The 21,878-nt window shown below is 45.2% G+C and overlaps 1 protein-coding gene across 3 annotated transcripts in view; it reads left to right on the top strand.

Moving 5' to 3' along the window:
• Positions 1-21,878, top strand: part of ANKZF1 (ankyrin repeat and zinc finger peptidyl tRNA hydrolase 1) — a 145,058-nt gene that overhangs the window by 81,074 nt on the left and 42,106 nt on the right. For all 3 annotated transcript variants that reach the window (XM_078679153.1, XM_078679152.1, XM_078679154.1), the window contains exons 11-13: positions 15,687-15,839; positions 19,055-19,532; positions 21,203-21,314. In XM_078679153.1, the coding sequence (XP_078535279.1) occupies positions 15,687-15,839; positions 19,055-19,532; positions 21,203-21,314 (743 nt within the window). The remainder of the gene's footprint in view (positions 1-15,686; positions 15,840-19,054; positions 19,533-21,202; positions 21,315-21,878) is intronic.

Here is a 21,878-nt window from a genome sequence, read left to right on the forward strand (position 1 = left end):
GCTGTTAGGGCATATCCATATTCGCAATTTATGTAAGTCACACACTTGGCTTGCCATACTGAGGATGGTGTCCTAGGCATTTATTATTTATTTATTTATTTATTTATTGCATTTATATGGCGCAACAGCTATCCTGAGGGTTTCCCGGCGCCTTGGATCTGTGTTAGCTGAGCAGAAGAACAGTGGACACTATTGATTAAACAGCCAGGCTTTGACTCCCTTCCGGTATTGGAGGTAGTTAGGTTCCAAACGTAAATTGAGCGGGAGCGAATTCCACAAGACTGGGGCCATATACGTGAATGAGCGTCCGCCCAAGCGTGCCCGTTTAAACCTGGGAACGACAAATTTGGCCTGAGACACGGATCGAAGATTCCGGGGGGGTATATATTTCTGAGCCAGTTTACATAGATATGTGGGTGCTTCCTTCACATTGATCCGAAACATATAGCAGAGTGCTTTGAATTTCACTCTGTTGGCGATTTTCAACCAGTGCAATTTTTTCAGATGTTCCGTCTTGCTTGTGCGTCCTGGGAGACGAAGGAGCAACCTAGCTGCGGCATTTTAAATGACCTGAAGTCGGTTGATAGTGTCTTTATTTGCTCCTAAGTAAAGGATGTTCCCGTAGTCTAATCTCGAACCTCGTCAATTATTACCCCTAGGTTGCAGATTGTACCGCAACCGGGGTTGGGCCCATTTCTACAGGCCAATGAGAAGAGCCCCACAGATCCTTATGATCACCAAAGAGAAGCAGCTCTGTTTTTTTCCCCGTTCAGCTTTAGTTTCTTAGAGTGCAGCCAGTTTGCCATTCTCAAGATGCCAGAGCGAAGAGGAGAGACATTGGATTTGTCAGTAGTTGTCAGGGAGAACACAAGTTGTTATCATCCGCGTAGGAATAAATAGTGAGGCCTATTTCCTCTGCAATTTTGGCTAGCGGGGTAACATAAATATTAAACAATAGCGGACTCAGTATTGAACCCTGTGGTACCCCGTAAGGGGCGTCCAGGATATCGGAGGAGTTGTTTTTAGAAAACACCTGGAAGTTCCGATGTGAGAGGAATTGTTCCAGCCATCTCCGCGCTTTACCTCTTACTCCTATGTCCTCTAGTGCCTCCACCAGGGTTTTGTGGGAGATGGTATCAAAGGCGGCACTCAAATCTAAAAGAATGAGTGCCGCCGTACCACCGCTATCCAGTTCCTTACGGATAGCTTCAGTAACCCCTAGTAGGGTAGATTCCGTGGAGTGACCTCTTCTAAACCCTGACTCAGAGTGATGCAGTAGATTATTATCATTGACAAAATCTGCCAGCTGTTTGTTCACATGGTTTTCCAGGATTTTCGAGAATATTGGCAGTAGCGATATTGGGCGAAAATTAGAGAAGACCTCCCGGGCGCCGTTTGCCTCTTTTAGTGAGGGGATTACCATAGCGCGCTTTCAGTCATCGGGTACTACAGCTTCCTCTAAGGAAGCGTTTAACAACGATCTTGTGGAAAAGTAAATTTTGCCATGTTCTGTGTCCCTACGTGTCATCCATCATATGTTATGTGTGCATGATTAAATATGCATATGCATTCCCCATGTCCGATTAATGACGCAATTACAGTTGTGTCCACCTCTAGTATGCCAGTTTCCAGTTCTCGTGAATACTACGAATATCAGGCCTATGTAAAGATACGTTGCCACGTTTCTCAGTGTGCACGTTATTCTATTATAAAGTCTCCGTTTCTAGGCCTCAAAAGGGCCTGGACACCAGATTCAGCTCCTGTCTCCTGAAGCTTCGCTGAGGAGCGATACAGCCCCCACCTGTATCCTCGACCCTTCACTTACTTCCTGCCTCGCAGTGCCTGGCTCAGTCTCTGAGTCTGCCAAGAATATGTTATGATTCCAGTTATCAGTTCAGTCCTCCTTCTCTGCATTCCTAAGCTACTGAACTGCATCAATAGTTTCCGTCATTGTCTAGCCTTCACGTCCCCACGTTAGAGAAATACTGCATTTAATGGTCATTTAATATTCTTCATCACGCACTACATGTAGAATAATGCATGGTCCAGTCTTAGAATCAAGTTAGCCTTTCCCCTCCTAACTTCTAGTTTATATCAACATGTTCTCTAAACATCAGATACTAGATACTGTTTAGGTACATGTCGCCCTGACTCTCCAGACTTCAGTCTCTGCTCCTAGCACAGAGTTCATAGCCCCCAGCTTCTCCTAGTAACACGTCACTGCTAGTTTGCGCGCACCATCAGGTTAGAGGTCCCGGCTCCTTAGGTAGCCCCCTCCATGGTTTCCGCCCCATTCATGACATATTCTGTTACGTTTGCATCACATGTCTATGTATACGCCCTGTTACACCTCTTTTCGCCCTTATCTTTCGCGACTGCTACGCGTCACGCCTTCTGCTCCACCCACTGCTACGCCTACTGCAATGTAATGCTATGTGTTTGCGTTATGTATATATGCTCATGTATTGTTATTAAAAGTCAGCGCGCTCATCCCAGATCCAGCCCCAGCAGCTGCTGGGCCCTGTCATCCTATTCCTATGCAGGTTGTCCTGTTCCTGTCCTTATGCTGTATTAAACCTGCAAAACTCCTACTACCTCGAATCTTGACTCTTATTTATTGAGCTATCTGTTATGATATATGTCTAGTCAAAAAGAGAGGTATTATTTATTTATTTACCACATAATGGCGCCCGAATAGGGACTTGCCCTTTCCCCACGCGTCGGTGAAGCCACGCCGACCCCCTGACCCTCTGCAGTCGTGACGGAACTCTTCTGTGCACCGGCAGATATTTCTGCTTCAAGTATCCCTCAGGCCCACGGAGGAGACGGAGGAGGCGGTCCAGCATCCAAACGAGACGGTGGAGGAACGCGGCGAGTCCCGACCAGAGCCCAAGCCAAGAGTCCAAGGTCCGAGGTATCCGGAGGCCCACCCGTAACTGAAGTCCGAAGTTCGTCGTCCGTCGTCGTAGCAGTCCAGTCCAGTCCGAGGCTTTCCGTTCTTGCTGCCCGGTGAGTACCATTACTGGGGTAGTATCTAGACAGGGTCAATCTAAATTGACTCTGGTCCGTGGGTTGGTGGTACACAGACTCACAAACGAAGTGTTCACCTAGGTGGATACGGGTCTTGATGCGTCCCTTTATGGGACCGGTATGTTCCGTACTGTTTCAGCAGTGCATCCAGTAAACTCTAGTCTGTTCCGTTCTCGAGAAATTCTTGTGTTTCTGTCCTCAGTATTCCAGGTAATATTCTGTCCGAACTGTTATGTTATGATGTTGTTCAATGTATCTCCAATGTCGTGGTATGCCTGAATTGTTCTCCCAATTGTTATTGTTCCTCGTGTATTGTATTGTGTTCCGATTCAAGTTTACAATGTCTCTCTTTTCGAGATTACGTCAGCTAAGAACTAGAAAGGGTTTGTTAGAAGAAGCAGTTCCTGTTCCGCCGAGGGACAGTCCAGGTCACTTTATGTATCAGAAGCATGGCATAAGCGCCATATTGTATCTAGATTTATGGGTAGAGTATACCAAACAGTTAGAAGAAAAGTATAGATGGCCCGTATCGGGTACATGGGATGCCGAGTGCATCATGCGAGTAGAAGAAGCATTATGGAAAAAGAAAGCCAGACAGTCACAGAAAGATGCCATCGAGTTATGGCGTAAAGAAGCTCATAAAAGAACTGAAAAGGAAATCAGAAAGTCAGAATTAAGTAGAGAATCCTTAGAACGAGCACAAGAAAAAGAACTAATCGAGATAGGTGAACAAGTCAAAACCGAACAGTCAGACAGACAGAGGCATGCCCTTATTAGGGGTATGTATCCTCTCCTTGCCGAGGGCTTGCCAAAAGCGACCCCAGAGGCATCCAGTAATTTCCCGCCACCATTAGTTCCGACCAAGCTACGTCACAAACAGACCGCAGCTGATATTTTTATTTCGTCCTATTTGGACGACACAGTCCCAGAATATGCAAATCCTGTTCGCGCTCCGCCAGTCCCTGTAAATCAGGCACTTCCCGCTCCTCCAGACACCGGAGTACCTGTTACGGTACCCCCGGTCCAGCCCGCCATACAAGTCCAGCCTGCATTTCCATTTCCCACTCTGCCAGGACGAAGAGCCTCAGTAGACGACTCTAGTTTAGGGGCCGCAGGAGGAGGTACTCCTCAAACCCCGCCGCCACACAAGCGTTTAACGACAGCCGAATTACATGCACAAGCGTCACAGCGTACGCCCAGACATCAGACTGTAGCAGAAATAAGAAAATCCCTTGCCGAATGCGGCTATGATCCAGTCCCAGGCGAGGATAATATGGTTTTATATTCATTCCGCGTAAGAAAGGTGGCCGAGTATCTAGTCACCTTACCGAATATGAAAGAAGATCTAGACAGAATATATCGTTTCATCCGTACAGGGGATGATCCAGAAAGTATTAGCGAGGCCATGTCTCAAAGGAAAGCCGAGATCCAGCTCATGATATTAAAGTTTCTGATCAATTGTCTAATAAGAGAACAAGATTACCCGTCTAAAGATCAAGCCGAAATGAGAACCCTGACAAGGTGGAGTGATAATATAGCCGAGGGTAAGCACAAGACCGTCGGTGCTATGGAGAGTATGTACAAGAAAATCCGTAGAGAAATAATAAAGATACACGAACAACGTAAAGCAGCACAAGTAAGCGAGAAAGAAAGTAACTCTGATCCTGAAGAGTTAGACGACGAGAATCCCGCCAGAATAGCGTATGTAGGAAAATCTAGATTTCCAGATCGCCATTTACGCCTAGAACACAAGTCTATTTTTCATTCTCCAGCACCAGAACAAGGTTCCCTAGAACAAGTGTTTCAAGCTACCGATCACATTCTGAAATCACGAATCGGTTACAGTGAGTTAAGTACCATGCATGAACAAGAACTAGCCCGATCAGCAGTCCGATGGATTACTGATTCTACCACTTTTCCAGACGAAATAGTGGCACAAATGTTTCTGAAAATGCCCCCAGCCGAGCAACGACTGGTGGGTATGTATATGATTCAGCACCTCATTACATTGTATGAGGGTCAGCACTCTGATCCAGGCCCGTTACATGATATCCTGAACGAGTTACTCCAGTATAGATAGAAAGGTCTAGGTACCGACTTAATTAGTGTCATTCTAGAACAGCGTCACAAATATAGAACGTTTTTGAACCCGCATTTTGTTCATGTCTCACCCCCAGAAAGTAAACCATTTTACATGGAGAGACAGAATCCGTTACGAGAAGTCCACCCAGTCAGAGGAACGGGTGGCGAACTAGAACGAGTGTTTGTTTACACTCCAATTACAAAGATGGAACTCCTCGAGATGAAGAAATTAATTCCCTGTCATGACAAAGATCCAGCAGGGTTCCATAGAGAATTAAAAGACATGCTCCGTATGGGAGAATACACATATCCAGATATAATTAAAATGTTAAAGGTTCTGCTGCCCGCAGGGGTGTATGAAAAGCTCAAGGAAAAAGAATGGGAGGTGGGAGAGAAAAAGATCGATTGGGCAGTTCTAGAAGCTGAAGACAAGGCACGAGTACCAGGTACCGGTCTTGGAGATAAATGTAAAGAATTACCAGAATTATTAATACAAGTTTTACCTAGATTATTGACAACGAGAAAAGAAGACTGGGATGCAATCTCAGCCTGTAAACAGAAGCAAGATGAGGATATTAGTGATTTTTATTCTAGATTTGAAAAATGTTTCAGTATCAACAGTGGCCTCAAGACAAGTAGTGAGTCATACCCTCACCTTTTTGTTACTAAATTAGTCGAGAATTCAAGCCCACTAATTAAAAATCGAGTTTTGAAAGTCGAAAGTACCTGGCAAGCTAATACCCCGTCCCAGATGTTGCAGATGCTCCAATACCACCAGAACAGAATCAGGGAAGAGCAAGAACACGAAAGAAAACGTATGAAAGACACGAAAATGAAAGTACTAGTTGCACAATCTGTTCCTCAAGACAGTCAGAAGAGGGGTCCGAATCAAGCCAGTCATCCTGCAGCTCCCGTTAAAGGGAACTGCAATTATTGTAAACAGCCAGGTCATTTTATAAATGAGTGTGCAGTTCTGAAACACAACATAGCTACTGGTAAGACTAAAGAAAGACCACGTCCGCCTAGACAAGAACAAGTTTCACAGATTCCTCAGCCACAGAATGCACAACAGACAGTTACCGCACCGCAGCCTATTGCTGCAACACAGCATGTTACATCGCAGATGTACCAGTATGCACAGTCTGAGTATCCAGAGTACCAGCAGTATTCATGAAACAGCCTAGAGAGGGAGGTAGGCTTGCCTCTCATCGAGATACCTGTAGATCAAGAAGGTCCCTATGTTCACAGTCAAGTATTAGGGAAAGACAGAAAGTTTTTGATCGATACAGGGGCAAGTAGGACCACAATTAGTCACGCCGAAGTTCCAGGGGCTCCGCTCTCAGGCTCAAGAAATGTTTCCCTTGGATTTTCAGGAAAACCTATCGTAAATGTGATTTCAAAACCAGTTTCTCTAGAAGTAGGTCCATTGTCCCGCACTACTGATCTGTTACTTACTAAGTCATGTCCAGAAAATCTATTAGGCATTACAACACTGAAAGAGTTAGGTGCAGTTATATGCTGTTCCCCAGAGGGAATACGATTGTTCCTACGTGACTTTAAGGGTCACTATGTATTACGAGATTTTGATTCAAGACTGTCTAATGTTCCGCAGCACTTATGGGCGCAAGGTCCAACTGATGTAGGTTATATGCAAATCACACCCTATCGTGTGACTCTCAAGCCAGGTGTAGTGTTACCACGAATCAGACAGTACAGATTGCCACCAGAGGCTGTAGCAGCCTTATCCAAAATTATTGACGAGCTCATGGCTCAAGGAGTGGTTGTAGAAACTGACTCCAATGTATGTAATTCTCCGATCATTCCAGTCATGAAACGTACTGATCCAAATGCACCCCCAGTATATCGATTAGTGATTGACCTACGAGAGCTTAATAAATGTATTATTCCTCAGTACCCAGTTGTCCCAGACATCTCTTCCCTATTAACGGCCATTGATTCCGAAGCCACGTTCTTCACTGTCATAGACCTCAAGAACGCATTTTTCAGTGTTCCTATTCATCCAGACAGCCAGTTTCTTTTCGGATTTTGTTTAAATGGAAGGAGCTATATGTTTACACGAGCTCCTCAAGGTTTCACAGAAAGTCCTAGTATTTACAGTCAAGCACTCAAGAGACAACTAGACAACATTCACATGCCAACTGACACTGCCCTGCTCCAGTATGTCGATGATCTACTGATCACAGCCCGTTCTGAACGTGCTTGCGAGCGAGCATCCCTTACAGTCTTGTATTTCCTGGCCGAGATGGGGCACAAGGTTTCCCCTTCTAAGCTTCAATTCTGTGTCCAGCAAGTGGTCTACTTAGGACACTTACTGTCCAAGAGGGGTAGGCAGTTGACACCAGACCGTATCCAGTTAATAGCGAGTCTTCCTCAGCCCAAGACCCAGAAGGAGGTACGTGCTTTTATCGGCCTCACTTCTTACTGCAGACAATGGATTCCCCAGTATGCATTTCTAGCCAAACCACTGATACAGTTAACGACACAGGAGGCAGCCGTATCGACTGTCCTCCCTTGGACATCTGAACATACATTTAGTTTCAATGAGTTAAAGAAAGCCCTATGCCAAGCTCCAGTTCTAGCGACACCGAACTACAGTAAGCCTTTTACACTTTTCGTTACTGAACGCGAAGGTACAGCATTATCTGTTCTCACACAAGATCAAGCAGGACAATACAAGCCTTGTGCTTATTTTTAGAGCACATTAGATCCTGTGGCCCAGGCTCTGCCTGCGTGCCTCAAGTCAGTTGCAGCCACAGCATTAGCTATCAGACAAAGTGATTCCATAGTCTTAGGACATACCTTGACAGTACAAGTTCCACATTCTGTGGAAGTTCTTTTAAACCGAACACAAACTCAGCACTTGACAATTGCACGTTTAACAGGTTATGAATTGACACTGTTCCAGCCACACATAGAAATTAGACGCTGCAACATTTTAAATCCTGCTACATTGTTACCATCAGTTAATTCAAATCCAGCCACACATGATTGCGTGGAAGTAGTTAACATTACGACAAAGCCAAGACAAGATCTGACAGATACTCCGTTACCAGACCCCGACCTGACACTTTATGTGGATGGTTCATGTATGAGAACAAGTACAGGAGAACTAGTCGCAGCGTATGCAGTGACTACTGACACCGAAGTTATTGAAACACACCGTATTGACACCCTGTCTGCTCAAGCAGCAGAGCTAGTTGCTCTGACACAAGCCTGTATACACGCCAAGAACTTGAAAGTTAATGTTTACACAGATTCACGTTACGCATTTGGAGTTGTACACGACTTCGGAGTGCTCTGGCAGGAGAGAGGTTTCATGACTTCTCATGGAACCAAGATTCAGCATGGTCTCCTTATTCAAGCTCTGTTAGACGCCATACATTTACCGACATCTATCGCTATCATGAAGTGCAAAGCACATACGAAAGTTACTGACATTATTTCTCAAGGTAACGATCTAGCAGATCGCACAGCCAAGCTTACAGCACAGACTCCAGACATTCAAGTTAATCCGACACAGACACATACTCCAGATCCGACTACATGTATGACAGTTAAGGACCCTACACAAGATGTCATAGATATCCAGTTACATGCTACTCCCGATGAAATCAAGAAATGGTCCGAACAAGGAGGGGTCCAGACAGATCAAGGATGGTTAACGAAGGGTAGAGCCACATGGTTTCTCCCCGACTCTATGGTTCAAGTCATTATTAATACCGCACATAGTCCAGCACATTTAGGAGAAAAAGCTATGTTAGACAGTATCCAGAACATTTGGTTCAACAAGCATTTACGAGCTGCAGCCAAGCAGAAAGTCCGTACCTGTATGATATGTTGTCAGTTTAATCCAGGTAAAAGTGTCCCGGTGGAACAAGGTGGATTCCAGCCCCCTGACCACCCTTTTGAAGTCCTCCAGATGGATTATATTCAGATGGAGCGATGTCGAGGTTTCAAGTATGTTCTTGTAGTTGTATGCGCTTTGTCCAGGTGGACAGAAGCATATCCAGTCCCAGATTACACAGCCGCGACCACTGCCAAGCAGTTGGTTCGTGAGTTCTTCCCTCGTTATGGACTCCCTAGAGTCGTATATTCTGACAACGGCCAGCCATTCTCATCTGAACTCATGAAGCATGTTTCCCTTTTGCTAGGGTACCAGTGGAAGTTCCATTGTGTACGCCATCCTGAAGCAGCCGGTCTCGTAGAGAGACATAACCAGACCCTGAAAATCCGAATTGCCAAAGTGTGTAAAGAGAAAGGTGTGGACTGGCTAGTAGCTCTGCCAGTCGCTTTATTTTATATGCGCATGGTCGCACATTCCAGATCAGGTCTGTCCCCGTATGAGGTCGTATTCGGCCGCCCCCCTAACATGTGGGGTACTCCTAGACCCCGAAGTATTACCGATGTTTCAAGTAATATGCTGACAGATTACCTAGCTTCCTTGATGTCTGCCCTCAACTCATGTCGTTCACAGGTTGCTGCCGCATTTCCAGACAATACCGAGGTGGCACCGCATGAAATCGTTCCAGGATCCATGGTGATGGTCCGCAACTTTGACAGATCAAGTCCGCTGGAGCCTCGCTGGAAAGAGCCCCGACAGGTCCTCCTCACCACCCGTACAGCCGTGAAGTTGGAAGGACGCAAAGGCTGGGTGCACCTTTCTCATATTAAACTTTTTAATGGACTGAAACCCGTCTTAAAGAACATTTCCCAGGATTTGAAGGATTGCCAAAATATTGTTCTCAAGGACTGTCCCGCAAAAGACATTGCTACAACCCCTCCCCTGTTAGAGAAAACTCCACAACAGGAGTATAAACTAAAACTCCGGTCTAGTAAAATAAGTCAGTCAGTTTGATTGTCTAAGTCCTCCCCTAGGTGAAACGGTTAGACTGTTTCTGACATGTATAAAATAGACCCCCATAGTGAGAGAGTTAGTCAAAACTCAATCCGATGTATTGTTTTTCTATGTTTCATATTATTTCTCAGCATTATGATTTCCTGCACCAGTTATGCATTTTTCTTGTATTTCCCAGTTCTTCATGTAAATAAGTCTGCTAATGCTACAGTAGAGCACACGTTTAGTGATCTGCCTCCTCATGAACTCTCTTACCGCCTCGCTATGCGAAATAATTCCTTTATCCGCATGTTACATTACTCACACCAGACCAGCAATGCCACTAATTGTTGGGTGTGTGGTCGACTCCCCCCTTTCCAGACACCGAAGGGAGTCCTGCCACTTTTTCCTTATCCATTCTCACATAATGGTTCGTGTGGAGCATGGTCCACGTTAACGTCATCCTCAACAGATATGTCTTTTCTTAACAGTACATGTTTTCCAGACAAGCAAGGTCTTCCCCACAGAACAGGTTTAGATCTAGAAAATGAAGTGTATAATTTAGGTAATTATTCTTCGAATTTTATGGTCCTGAATGTTCAGTCTGATACTACTCCAGACTTACCTGCTATTTCAGTACTGCCAGTCAAAGGTGAATTATGTGTCCGAAATTATGGTTCTGTACATGTAGGACATAGTGATTGTACTACTATTGTCAAGTATAGTGACAGTGGGAAATCTATTTTCAAAGCTTCACGTCATTCTTATTTTATTTGTGGTCAAACCGCATATGTTCGTCTGCCCCTCGATTGGGAGGGAACCTGTTACATTGCCTTCCTACTGCCACCAGTTTTCCTAGCCCCACCTGATTATCATAGAAATACACATCTAGTACACATTAGACATAGAAGGGAGTCCCCAATTGTCGATTATACTGAAACTGCTCTAGAACAGTATACAGATTTCAACAGAGGTTTCTTCTTCTTTATAGGACCTATCCAGAATAGTAAACTGATCCGTAGGTTAACCAGAACCCTCGAAGCTGTAGTAAATGAGACTGCCTCTGCTCTAGGTAACTTAACTGAAGAGCAATCTGCTATGAGATTTGTCGTTTTACAGAATCGTCTCGTCCTTGACGTCATACTGGCCGATAGGGGCGGGGCCTGTAGAGTCATCGGATCTAGTTGCTGCATTTTCATTCCAAATAACGCGCCGTCTGTTTATTCAGCTATAACCAGACTCCATAAAATTGCCCATCTGTTACACCAAGATCCAGGCACCTGGACATGGTCCGGTTGGTTCTGGAATATAATTTCCGCATGGGGATGGAAAATATTGTCCTTTCTAGGTATTGCAGTAGCGATCATATTCAGCTGCTGCCTCTGTATACAATGTGGCCCTGCGATTTGCGGCATTTGTGCTACCTCTTGTATTCCTAGTCCCAAGTCCCGTTCTAAATCCCGTTCCAAGAAAATTCGAGACGAGCAAATGTTACTGTATGAAATGATAGACGGTATCATGAATATTGATGTTTCCTGATGGAAACGTAGTGACAAGGAGGGAATGTGGAAAAGTAAATTTTGCCATGTTCTGTGTCCCTACGTGTCATCCATCATATGTTATGTGTGCATGATTAAATATGCATATGCATTCCCCATGTCCGATTAATGACGCAATTACAGTTGTGTCCACCTCTAGTATGCCAGTTTCCAGTTCTCGTGAATACTACGAATATCAGGCCTATGTAAAGATACGTTGCCACGTTTCTCAGTGTGCACGTTATTCTATTATAAAGTCTCCGTTTCTAGGCCTCAAAAGGGCCTGGACACCAGATTCAGCTCCTGTCTCCTGAAGCTTCGCTGAGGAGCGATACAGCCCCCACCTGTATCCTCGACCCTTCACTTACTTCCTGCCTCGCAGTGCCTGGCTCAGTCTCTGAGTCTGCCAAGAATATGTTATGATTCCAGTTATCAGTTCAGTCCTCCTTCTCTGCATTCCTAAGCTACTGAACTGCATCAATAGTTTCCGTCATTGTCTAGCCTTCACGTCTCCACGTTAGAGAAATACTGCATTTAATGGTCATTTAATATTCTTCATCACGCACTACATGTAGAATAATGCATGGTCCAGTCTTAGAATCAAGTTAGCCTTTCCCCTCCTAACTTCTAGTTTATATCAACATGTTCTCTAAACATCAGATACTAGATACTGTTTAGGTACATGTCGCCCTGACTCTCCAGACTTCAGTCTCTGCTCCTAGCACAGAGTTCATAGCCCCCAGCTTCTCCTAGTAACACGTCACTGCTAGTTTGCGCGCACCATCAGGTTAGAGGTCCCGGCTCCTTAGGTAGCCCCCTCCATGGTTTCCGCCCCATTCATGACATATTCTGTTACGTTTGCATCACATGTCTATGTATACGCCCTGTTACACCTCTTTTCGCCCTTATCTTTCGCGACTGCTACGCGTCACGCCTTCTGCTCCACCCACTGCTACGCCTACTGCAATGTAATGCTATGTGTTTGCGTTATGTATATATGCTCATGTATTGTTATTAAAAGTCAGCGCGCTCATCCCAGATCCAGCCCCAGCAGCTGCTGGGCCCTGTCATCCTATTCCTATGCAGGTTGTCCTGTTCCTGTCCTTATGCTGTATTAAACCTGCAAAACTCCTACTACCTCGAATCTTGACTCTTATTTATTGAGCTATCTGTTATGATATATGTCTAGTCAAAAAGAGAGGTATTATTTATTTATTTACCACAATCTGATCACACCCAGGATGAAAGAATCCAGCTGCTTTAGAATAAACGCTGGAATCGGACCATAGGTGAGCCTGATCTGATGCTATTTAGTATTTGTACAAAAGCCGTGTTGTCTAGAGGCTGCCATCTACTGAGTACGTTCTCAGAGGAGTTCTCTCTTATAGCTCTTCCATTAGGGATTGAGACAATTGCTAACGAGTCTGCCGCATCGTCATTTTTGCTAAAATTAGAATACATTTTGGTTATCTTCTCATTAAAAAAATTGGCTACGAGATTACATTGCAAGGGAGACAGGGACGGGGGTTCTGGTTGGAGAGCTGCTCCAGTAAGGTCTTTTAAAACTTTAAAAAGAGTGCCAGGGTTGCTTTGTGCTACTAGAATAGTTTTTTTTAGTATAGTTTCCCTTAGCTATTTTACAGGATAAATGGTAGTCATTAAGCGCTTGTTTATATATTTCTTTAATGGCTGAAGCATAGTCTCTTCTCCACTGCCTCTCTAATTTTTTGCACTCACTTTTTTCTTCCCTTAATTTCTCTGTAAACCACGGAACTGTGGGATTACATGATTTTCGTTTGCTCAAAGTGAGCGGGACTATAGTGTGTGCAGCACTGGCTAGCCAGCTATTGATCTCTTTGTGGTCACTAATTTTGAGTTCCTTAAAAACAATATCGGGGCTTGAGCGAATGATCTGTGTGTTGAGCTCATTTATATCAAGTTTTCGCCAATTCTTGGACCAGACGTCCGATCTAATCAGGTTTTTGATAATGGGAACCCAAATATTAAAATGGATAAGATAATGGTCAGACCATGGTATAGGTAATGCGGGCTCACATCTTATGCGATCGAAATTTGCAAAGACTGGATCTAATAGGTGACTTGCAATATGAGTGGGGCCATTGTTCCACAATTGGACATTAAGGGCTTCTAAATCCGAGAGAAGATTGAGAATCATAGGACAACTGCGATCCTCCAAATGCAGATTGAGATCTCCAAGAATTGAAAACATGGATGCTTCCATTAGAAGTGGAGTGATTACTTCCGATAGGGCCGCCACCCAATCCCCAACCGCCCCTGGTGGACGATAGATCAGAATTCCAGGGAGTGTAGTTTGGGGAGTCAAGGTAAGTTTAAAAAGACCAGCTTCACAGTTGGCCAAATTGAGATCCTCCCATTTGCATTGAAGTGTTTTTTTAAAAATAACACCTATGCCGCCCCCGCCTTGGTTTAGTCGATCTTTTCTGACTATGACGTAATTTGGGGGAACGGCTGTGGCAATGTCCGGCCCTGAGCTGGCATTTAGCCAGGTCTCTGTTAAAAATAAAGCATCCGGCTGTTGATCGGTTAAAAGATTAAAAATGTCCTCTTTATGTTTGGGCAGTGATCTACAGTTAGTGCTAAGGAAGTTGAACTGTCTGTCATGAACTTTATTCATATCAGAGGTCTTGTTCATACATCTTCCATTCTCCCCCGTTATTACTAGCTGAAAGTGGGAAGTAGAGAACTTACAAAAAGGACAGCCAACTGGAGGAATTTGTAAGCGCAGCGTCTCACAATTGGCGTTGCGTTTTGTCCTGAGTCTAAGTAAGTCATCACGGGAATAGCTAGGAGCTGTAAGATTTCGGGCAGGGGGGGTGGCCCCAAGCCCCATCTTGGCGCGGACGGGCGCAGACGGGCTTGCCTTTGGCGTGCCCGCTGCGCGCGTCCGCTGCGCGAAGAACACATGACCGTCTAAAGAGGGTTCCAGCAGGGTTGGTCCCGCCCCCGACCTCTAACCCGTGACTGAAGCCCTGTCCCGCCTTCACTCCCTCCACATCAAGCGGGAGAACCCGTGGTGGAACGGGGAGCCGGCGGACAGGACAGCGGGTGTCAGAGAGGCGGAGGTGAGCTCATCAAAATTGATTAAAAGTGAATAAAAGCATGAGCAACAATAAAAAATAGATTTTCCACAATGATTTTTTAAAAGGAAGGTTCAGTGCAAAGAGCGGGAGTATGCAAATTAGCAAATATTTCAAATCATACCAGCCACTTCGCCACCCCGATTAGAACACAGATCCCAGATTGCATTCAAGGCATGGGCACGTATCTGGCTTATGAGGTTGGCATCCTGAGATTGGAGACATGCAGGTGCCTCTGGGTTCCATTGTTGATATTCTGCAGATGTGAGAACAGATGCGTCTCTGGATTCTGAAGTTGGTGTGCTAGGCATGAGCGGCCTGGACTTGTTTGTGGTTTCTGAAATTGGTGTCCTGCAGATTTGAGACAATAGCTCTACTCTGGGTTCTGAGGCTGGTGTCTGAGGCATGAGCATGTGTGTGGCTTCCGAGGTTGGCATGCTGAGATTGGAGACATGAAAGTGTCTCTGGGTTTGGTTGTTCGTATCCTGGATATGTGAGGCACTGGTGCGTCTCTGGATTCTGAAGTTGGTGTGCTAGACATGAGAGGCATGGACTCGTTTGTGGTTTCTGAGGTTGGTGTCTTGCAGATTTGAGACATTGGCTCCTTTCTGGATTGTGAGGCTGGTGTCCTAGGCAATCGAGGCATGGGCACATGTCTGGCTTCTGAGGATGGCATGCTGAGACTGGAGACATGGAAGCGTCTCTGGGTTCTTAGGTTGGTGTGCTGGGCATTACAGGCATTGGCAGTTCTCCGGAATATGAGGTTGGAGTGCCGGGGATCCGAAACATAGATGTGGGTTTGGGTTCTGACATTAGAGTATAACAGACACTGGTGTATCCTTGATTTCTGAGACCTGAATGTGTATCTGGGTTTTTGGTTGGAATGTTGGGGATAGGAGACCGGTACAGGTTTTTGATTCCTGGGTAGATGTGCTGGTGATTGTATTAAAGACAAGTCGATGCAAGTTCTGAGGTTGATGTACAAATCACTTCAAATGTCTGTTCAGCTTGGAAGATTGGTGAGGGCTGTTCTTCAGATTGCCTTATGGTCTTTCATCACAGATTCCCGTGCTAAAGAATTGGAGGACACTGCCGCAGTGACCCTTCAACAGCCGCTTGCCTCTGACCCCAAGATGATGAAAGGCCCAGAGCTGGTTCTGGGATGTAGCAGGCAGCCAAAGGCCCCGAAAGACCAATGCATGTTGCATGAAACAGGTGAGTTACATAGTATGCACCTTTAAACCACCAGGCAGCTGACTGGGGTTTGATGGTAACATGAGAAAGAGACAGAATTAATGTTACTTGTCGCAGATGTCTCTGTTCCCATCCCTTGATACGCACCCGGGAACATTGCTTCTCTCACAGGCTTCAGATCATACGTTGGATGAAGGATGGGTTTAGAGGCTGGGTGGGTGGCAGCTTGTTCTATCGTTAGCTTTCTGGGGGGGCTTCTCACGTGCTAGACAACACTGTTTTACTGCTGCTTGAGGCGTCCATGAGTGGTGTCGCACCAGCTGAGCTTCATGCTATTCTCTATGCAGGATAATGCCTTGTATGACTAGGAGGTTTGACTCAGATGATCTTCTCCTAACTTGTGAGCTCTTTCGTCCTTATATGTCTCTGCTGCAATGGTGTCTGATTGGGATGCTGGCCTTTGCTCCGTCGTAGGCAAATATCAAACCCGGACAATGAATCTGAAAGTAATAACGTTGAATATGTCTTGTTCTCGAGATGTCCCACTTCAAAAACAAGATTTTATCTCTTCCTTCAGAAATTCAGTATCCAAAGGAAGGCTTTCCCTCTCTGGTGTTTATAAAAGCTACCAAGCCCCAGTGCATTTGTCCCTCAGAACCTTGTGTTACTCTTACTGTTGCTTGCGTCGGCATCAAGAAGCCCGGGGTGATCAAGTACTTTTACCGGACACAAAAAAACAAAAGAAGATGAAAGGAGCTTCCCCCACTTGAAAGCCAAGAAGTACTTCCTACTAAAATAGGAAGAACAGAGTTTCTTGTGCGTTGATCCAGATAAATTCCCAGTATGTCTAGACCCTGGATCTCCTGTTTTTAATCTGTGGGTACACAGGCAGCTTATGGTGGATCTCTTCTCAATGTCATGGATGGGATGGATGGATGCACCAAATATCTCTCCATCAACGTGTAAGGTCTTGTGGCTTCATTGTTGGTGTGGAATTACCTTTCAAACTAACAAAACCCAGACATCATGGTAGAACCTCTCCCGCGTGTAGAAAGTCCAGCCGTCCTGCTCCGTGGCACTGCTCCAGCTTTGCTTCTCCCAAATCCATACAGTGAAAAGGACTTGCTCTCCTATATTTGGATTTCACCCCCATGAAGCAGATCTACCTTTGAGGAACCTGCAGTGCTATAAATAATAATAATAATAATAATACCTTAATGAAGGTACGCCTGTGTCGTTCAGCTCCACCATCTCGAGTTTGACATTAGTGTTGACATCAGAGTGGGTTCTGATGTGAGGGGAGCTCCCAGAGTGTATATCCATGGCGGATTAAAGAGGCGATCCTCTTCTCAACCCAGGCACTGGTGACGGACGTTAGTCTGAGGGAGACTAGTCAGAGGCATCAGCACTTTTGCTTGTAACTCTGCTGGGAGACTGCCTACCAGTTTTCCCCCGTGAAAGCCTATACATGAAGGATCTACCCTTCATATAGGGAGGATGCCTGTTCTGTGCTTGGAGGTTTGGGGTGGATCAGTACTGGGGTCCATTGGGTGTGTGTGCAGCACTGAAGGGTGGTTTCCTTGGGGCTGGGCTGGTTGCATGCATCTAGAACACCCGAGCCCGCATGTACGCTGCCTCTGTTCTCCTCCACAAAACCTGTATACGTGGTGGGTCAGGCTGGTCTTCAACCCTATTCCTGTTGTATAGGTTTTCTTTGCCTGAAAGTGCACCCGCCCTATTTCCTCTGTTATGCCCATGTTCCTTGAAACACATGCTGAAGATGGAGGCTTAACCTGTCTGAATGTGGACACTGGGCAGGGAGCCGAATAAATCCTGCAGATTTTTCCCTTCAGTATTGTAGGAACCTTTAACTTTCCAAAAGGTGACTTGAATCGTCCCGAACCTGGCCTGAGGGCTTCCTCGACTTCCATATTTTGAGGTTGAAGCACAAAATGCTTAAAAAGATCGGAAAATGAGCTGTAGAACTGTGAGCGAAGGAAGAGCCCAGTCGTTAATTATCAGCAAAGTATTATACCTTTAAGAAAATAACAATATATATTGAAGATTTGTTAAGCTTGTCAAAGAGAAAATATTCTTCATTATCACTAAAAGTAGACCGAAACAGAGGAAAACTGCAATCCACAGGTACGGCTCGTCTCTGTCAGCTTGAAAGTAAAGTGACTGTAAAACTGTAATGGAGGATTTCTGGCCCGGTCTGTGAACCCCAAGGAAGAAGGAGCACCAATGGTGGTTCTGAATACATGTTTACCACCGCCTAGAGAGAATAAAAAGAAACAAGAAAGGTATCCTATGCTATGGGCACTGTACGAGACTCCTATCGCAGTGTTTTCAAAAAGTGAATATTGGAGATCTTACAGAGACTTATTGTCCTAGAGGAGGCTAGAAAATGTCCACTTGAAATGGAGAAAATGTCCAAGATAGGACAGTTTCCGAATTAAGGATTCTGCTTGAGGGAGCCGTTGAGGGTTCCAGAGAGCTTTGGATACAGATCAAGCTCAAAACTCTGAAACAATTTTGTCCTGGCAATGTTTGGAGAGTCACTCTGATTGCTTTATCCTGTTATTTCAATGTTTGGAAATTGGCTACCCAAAGATGAAGTAAGCCAGTAAATGAGGGGTGTTGGTTTTAGTCTAAGGTCCAATCAGGTTTCCTGAACCAAAAACATTTATCAGTAAAGTTTTGAACTGCATACAGCATTTGATAAATTCTGGCAATGTAGACAAATTAGTATCCTCTAGAAAATAGTATTTATATATTTATTGTTGAAAATATGATCATTTAGAGTTGTGTCATACTAAAAACCTGAAAATAAATGCAAAGAAAAATAGGTCTAATTATGTTGGGTGGCAGACACTACACGGGACCTCTAACCATTACCTGTCATCTTAGAATAACCTTTGTCGTGGACATTCAAGGCGATTATTGACGGTCCAGAGAGATGTTTGATCATCTTTCTGTGCCCACTTGATTTTCTTTGAATCTTAACATTGAAGTGTTTATTCAAATGCTGGTGCGGCCCAGCAATCACCGAGGTTGAGTACTGGGTGGATACTTTAGACACCCACAGGGCCTCCTCCTTGCTGGAGGAATTGATTGTAGTTTTTGGCCACCAGATCTCAATGTCTACAAGGGTTGCATCATTAGGAGTGAGCCGTTTGAGTTGTTCATGGCTGTGTATGGTTTATCTTCATGTCTCTGGTCTCTGCTTCCCTTAGATGACGCTTCCTACCAGCTGCGGAATGACCTGTTCACAGCCTGCAAGACCGGAGATGTGGACTTGCTGCAGCGCCTCCTGAGAGCGGTGACCGGTTGTACCACAGGGATCGGGAGCCACGGTCGGACAGATGCCCCGGCCATCGCAGACCTCTCTGCAAGCATCACAAGCCAAGCTGCACCACAGAAGGTGCCTACTCCAACCAATGACAACGCAGGTCAGAACACTGCCCAGGTCGAAGGCGATTCTGAGATCCTGACACCTAGCCGGGGTGATGATGCGGTTGACCCCTCATCAGGTGTAGAAGATGAAAGGACGCGTACACGGGATCTGGCCAGCACAGATGCCCCCCATGTCCGCTCTTTGTTGAACGAGCGCATCGACACCGGAGGGTTCACGCTGCTGCACGTGGCTGCCACAGCTGGGCAGAGCAGGGTTGTGACCATTCTGATGGACGCGGGCTGGGACCCGGCTCTCAGGTAAAGCTGCCGGGGAACCAGCGGGGGCTGGAGGGTCTGACTCCTTATTGGTGACCATGCATGCGCTAAAGCTTGACCTGAGGCTTCTGTACTCTATGTAGCTCTGTGTTCAGTCTAATAGTACTGAGGACCTGCGTGTATAAGTGCTTGTCTTCAGAGTACACACATCTTCCAATAATGTGTAATAAGAGCATTTGTCCCTTTACACAAGACCGTTACCCTCTGAGTCAGTGCTGCTGTGAGGGTACCCTCTGTCTTTACTCCTCACGAGGTCATCTTGCATGTGTTAGGGTTTGTTCTGTTTGTAGTATTCACCAAAGCTACCTTTTGTGTATTCTCTCTGTAGTGCCCCTGGGTTGTTTTCTAGGTATTCTGGCTGCTGTCCCCGTGTGATTTCTGGCTGTGGGGGTCTGGTGTTGTCTTTGTGTGCCCTCTCTATAATCCCTCTGCATTTTCTGGTCTCTGTTCCCTTGTATCAGGTTGTGTACCTTAATGCTCCCTATGAGTATGGTAAATTGTCCATTGTAAGTTTGTCAGACTGTAACAAGGAAAGCACCCCCTTTGTGTGTGTAAGGCTGCACTCACTGATTTTGAGTCGTTTCTGCGGGTTTCTAGTTCTGTACCCTAGCACAAGTCAGCAAGTGTGTGTCTTGTCACAGAGTGTGCAACGTTACGTGTGCCTTGCCTCAAAGTATTACAAAATAGCACACAATTGCATATATTAGAATTAATTAAATATGGTAGAAAAGGAATAAATCCAAAAATTGTTCATTAGATTTTAAACAGATTACACATTTAGGAAATTTCTTGTCACATTGGACATTAAGACAAAATGAAAATGGAGACAATTTAAAATGAGTCCAATGAGAGTCCATGTTTTGCTGCATGTCTAATTTATTTGTGGGACCATCATCAGGACGAAAAGCGGTCTTCTAATAATTCCTGTTCCTAATAGCGGAAATGTAGATAAATATCGTATAGTCCGAAATTAGGAGCAGACTTCTTTTGATTCGAAATCTTTAATGTTTAATGGAGAAGGTCAGTATCCATGTTAGAATTTACATCACCAATGACGAATGGATAATTCTGGGCCAATGAAACACGAACATGATATTGATAGCTTCACCAATCATGAGGGAGAAGAGATGTTTATCAAACATGTCTTTAATGATAGGAAGCAGCCCAGGCTTGCCTATAGGCAAGGATGTTGAATGCAGTCATCCAGTAGCACCGCCCGAATAAATATTAGTATTGACAGCGCTCACCAATATATTAAATACATTAGAGTAGATTCCAATTGAACACATTGATGCCGCGAGGCATCATCAATTTACCGTGTCAGATAGCCTGGACGTACAGGTGCCTCCAGTCCAGCACTACTCCTATTGATAAATACTGAATAATATTCTATTATGATATTGTTTAACGGTGAGAAATACCCCATCAGCAGTGTATCCAGAGAGCCGGACAGTATTGGTCTCTGTGTGACTGTCTGAATGCCCAGAGTGTGCCCTGTGTGTGCCACCTCTGCACATCCACCGACAGCAGTGTATCCGAAGAGTTGGACAGTATTTGTCTCTGTGTGACTGTGGAATGTCTGAATGCCCAGAGGGTGCCCTGTGTGTGCCACCTCTGCACAGCCACCAACCGCTTTCTGTTTCTAATTTCAGGGATAACTTGGGACAGACCCCATTCTCCATGTCTGCAGACAAACTGACCAGAAACGCCTTTCGGAAGTACCGAGCTGACCATCCAGAGAAGTTCAATTATATGAAGGCCCAGGTGCATTATGGGATGGAGAAGCGAGGGCAGTTTGGCGACTACGGGGCATCTTGGGTCAATCCCAGCTCCTGGAGCTTGAGCAGGGAGGACTCCCTTCTCTTGGATTCTGTCATCTCTCCTTGTCCTTCTATTCTTTCTCTCTTAATCTCCCTCTCCTTTCCTGCCTCTCTCTTTGTCCCCTTCTGGGTCTTTCAGTTCCTCTTTCTCCTCTCTCCTTAGTTTCTCTCCCCCTCCATGCCTTCTCATCTCTCTATGCTAGGCTAGTTGATAAATTCATACAGTAACCGAAATATGGATGTAGACGGCTACCTATGTGCACATACCTGAATAAACATCAGAAACCTCAATTTGGCAGCACTCAAACCAGGACTGGCACTCATCAATAGCCTTCGGCTGTGGGTTTCAAGTGAACACAACTTAGTAGCTCTCCAAGTGCATTCTAGCCAATATGGTCTATCTTTTGCAAAGTTGCAGTTCAACTAGTAAAGGTGGAAAGGTGCAGCAGGCTATAGGAGGCAGACTGTGTTGCTTCCTTCAGCTCCCAGAAAGCTGTCCACCTGCATT

Source organism: Lissotriton helveticus, chromosome 3_1 (assembly GCF_964261635.1).
Source record: "Lissotriton helveticus chromosome 3_1, aLisHel1.1, whole genome shotgun sequence".
In the NCBI taxonomy this organism is placed as follows: domain Eukaryota; kingdom Metazoa; phylum Chordata; class Amphibia; order Caudata; family Salamandridae; genus Lissotriton; species Lissotriton helveticus.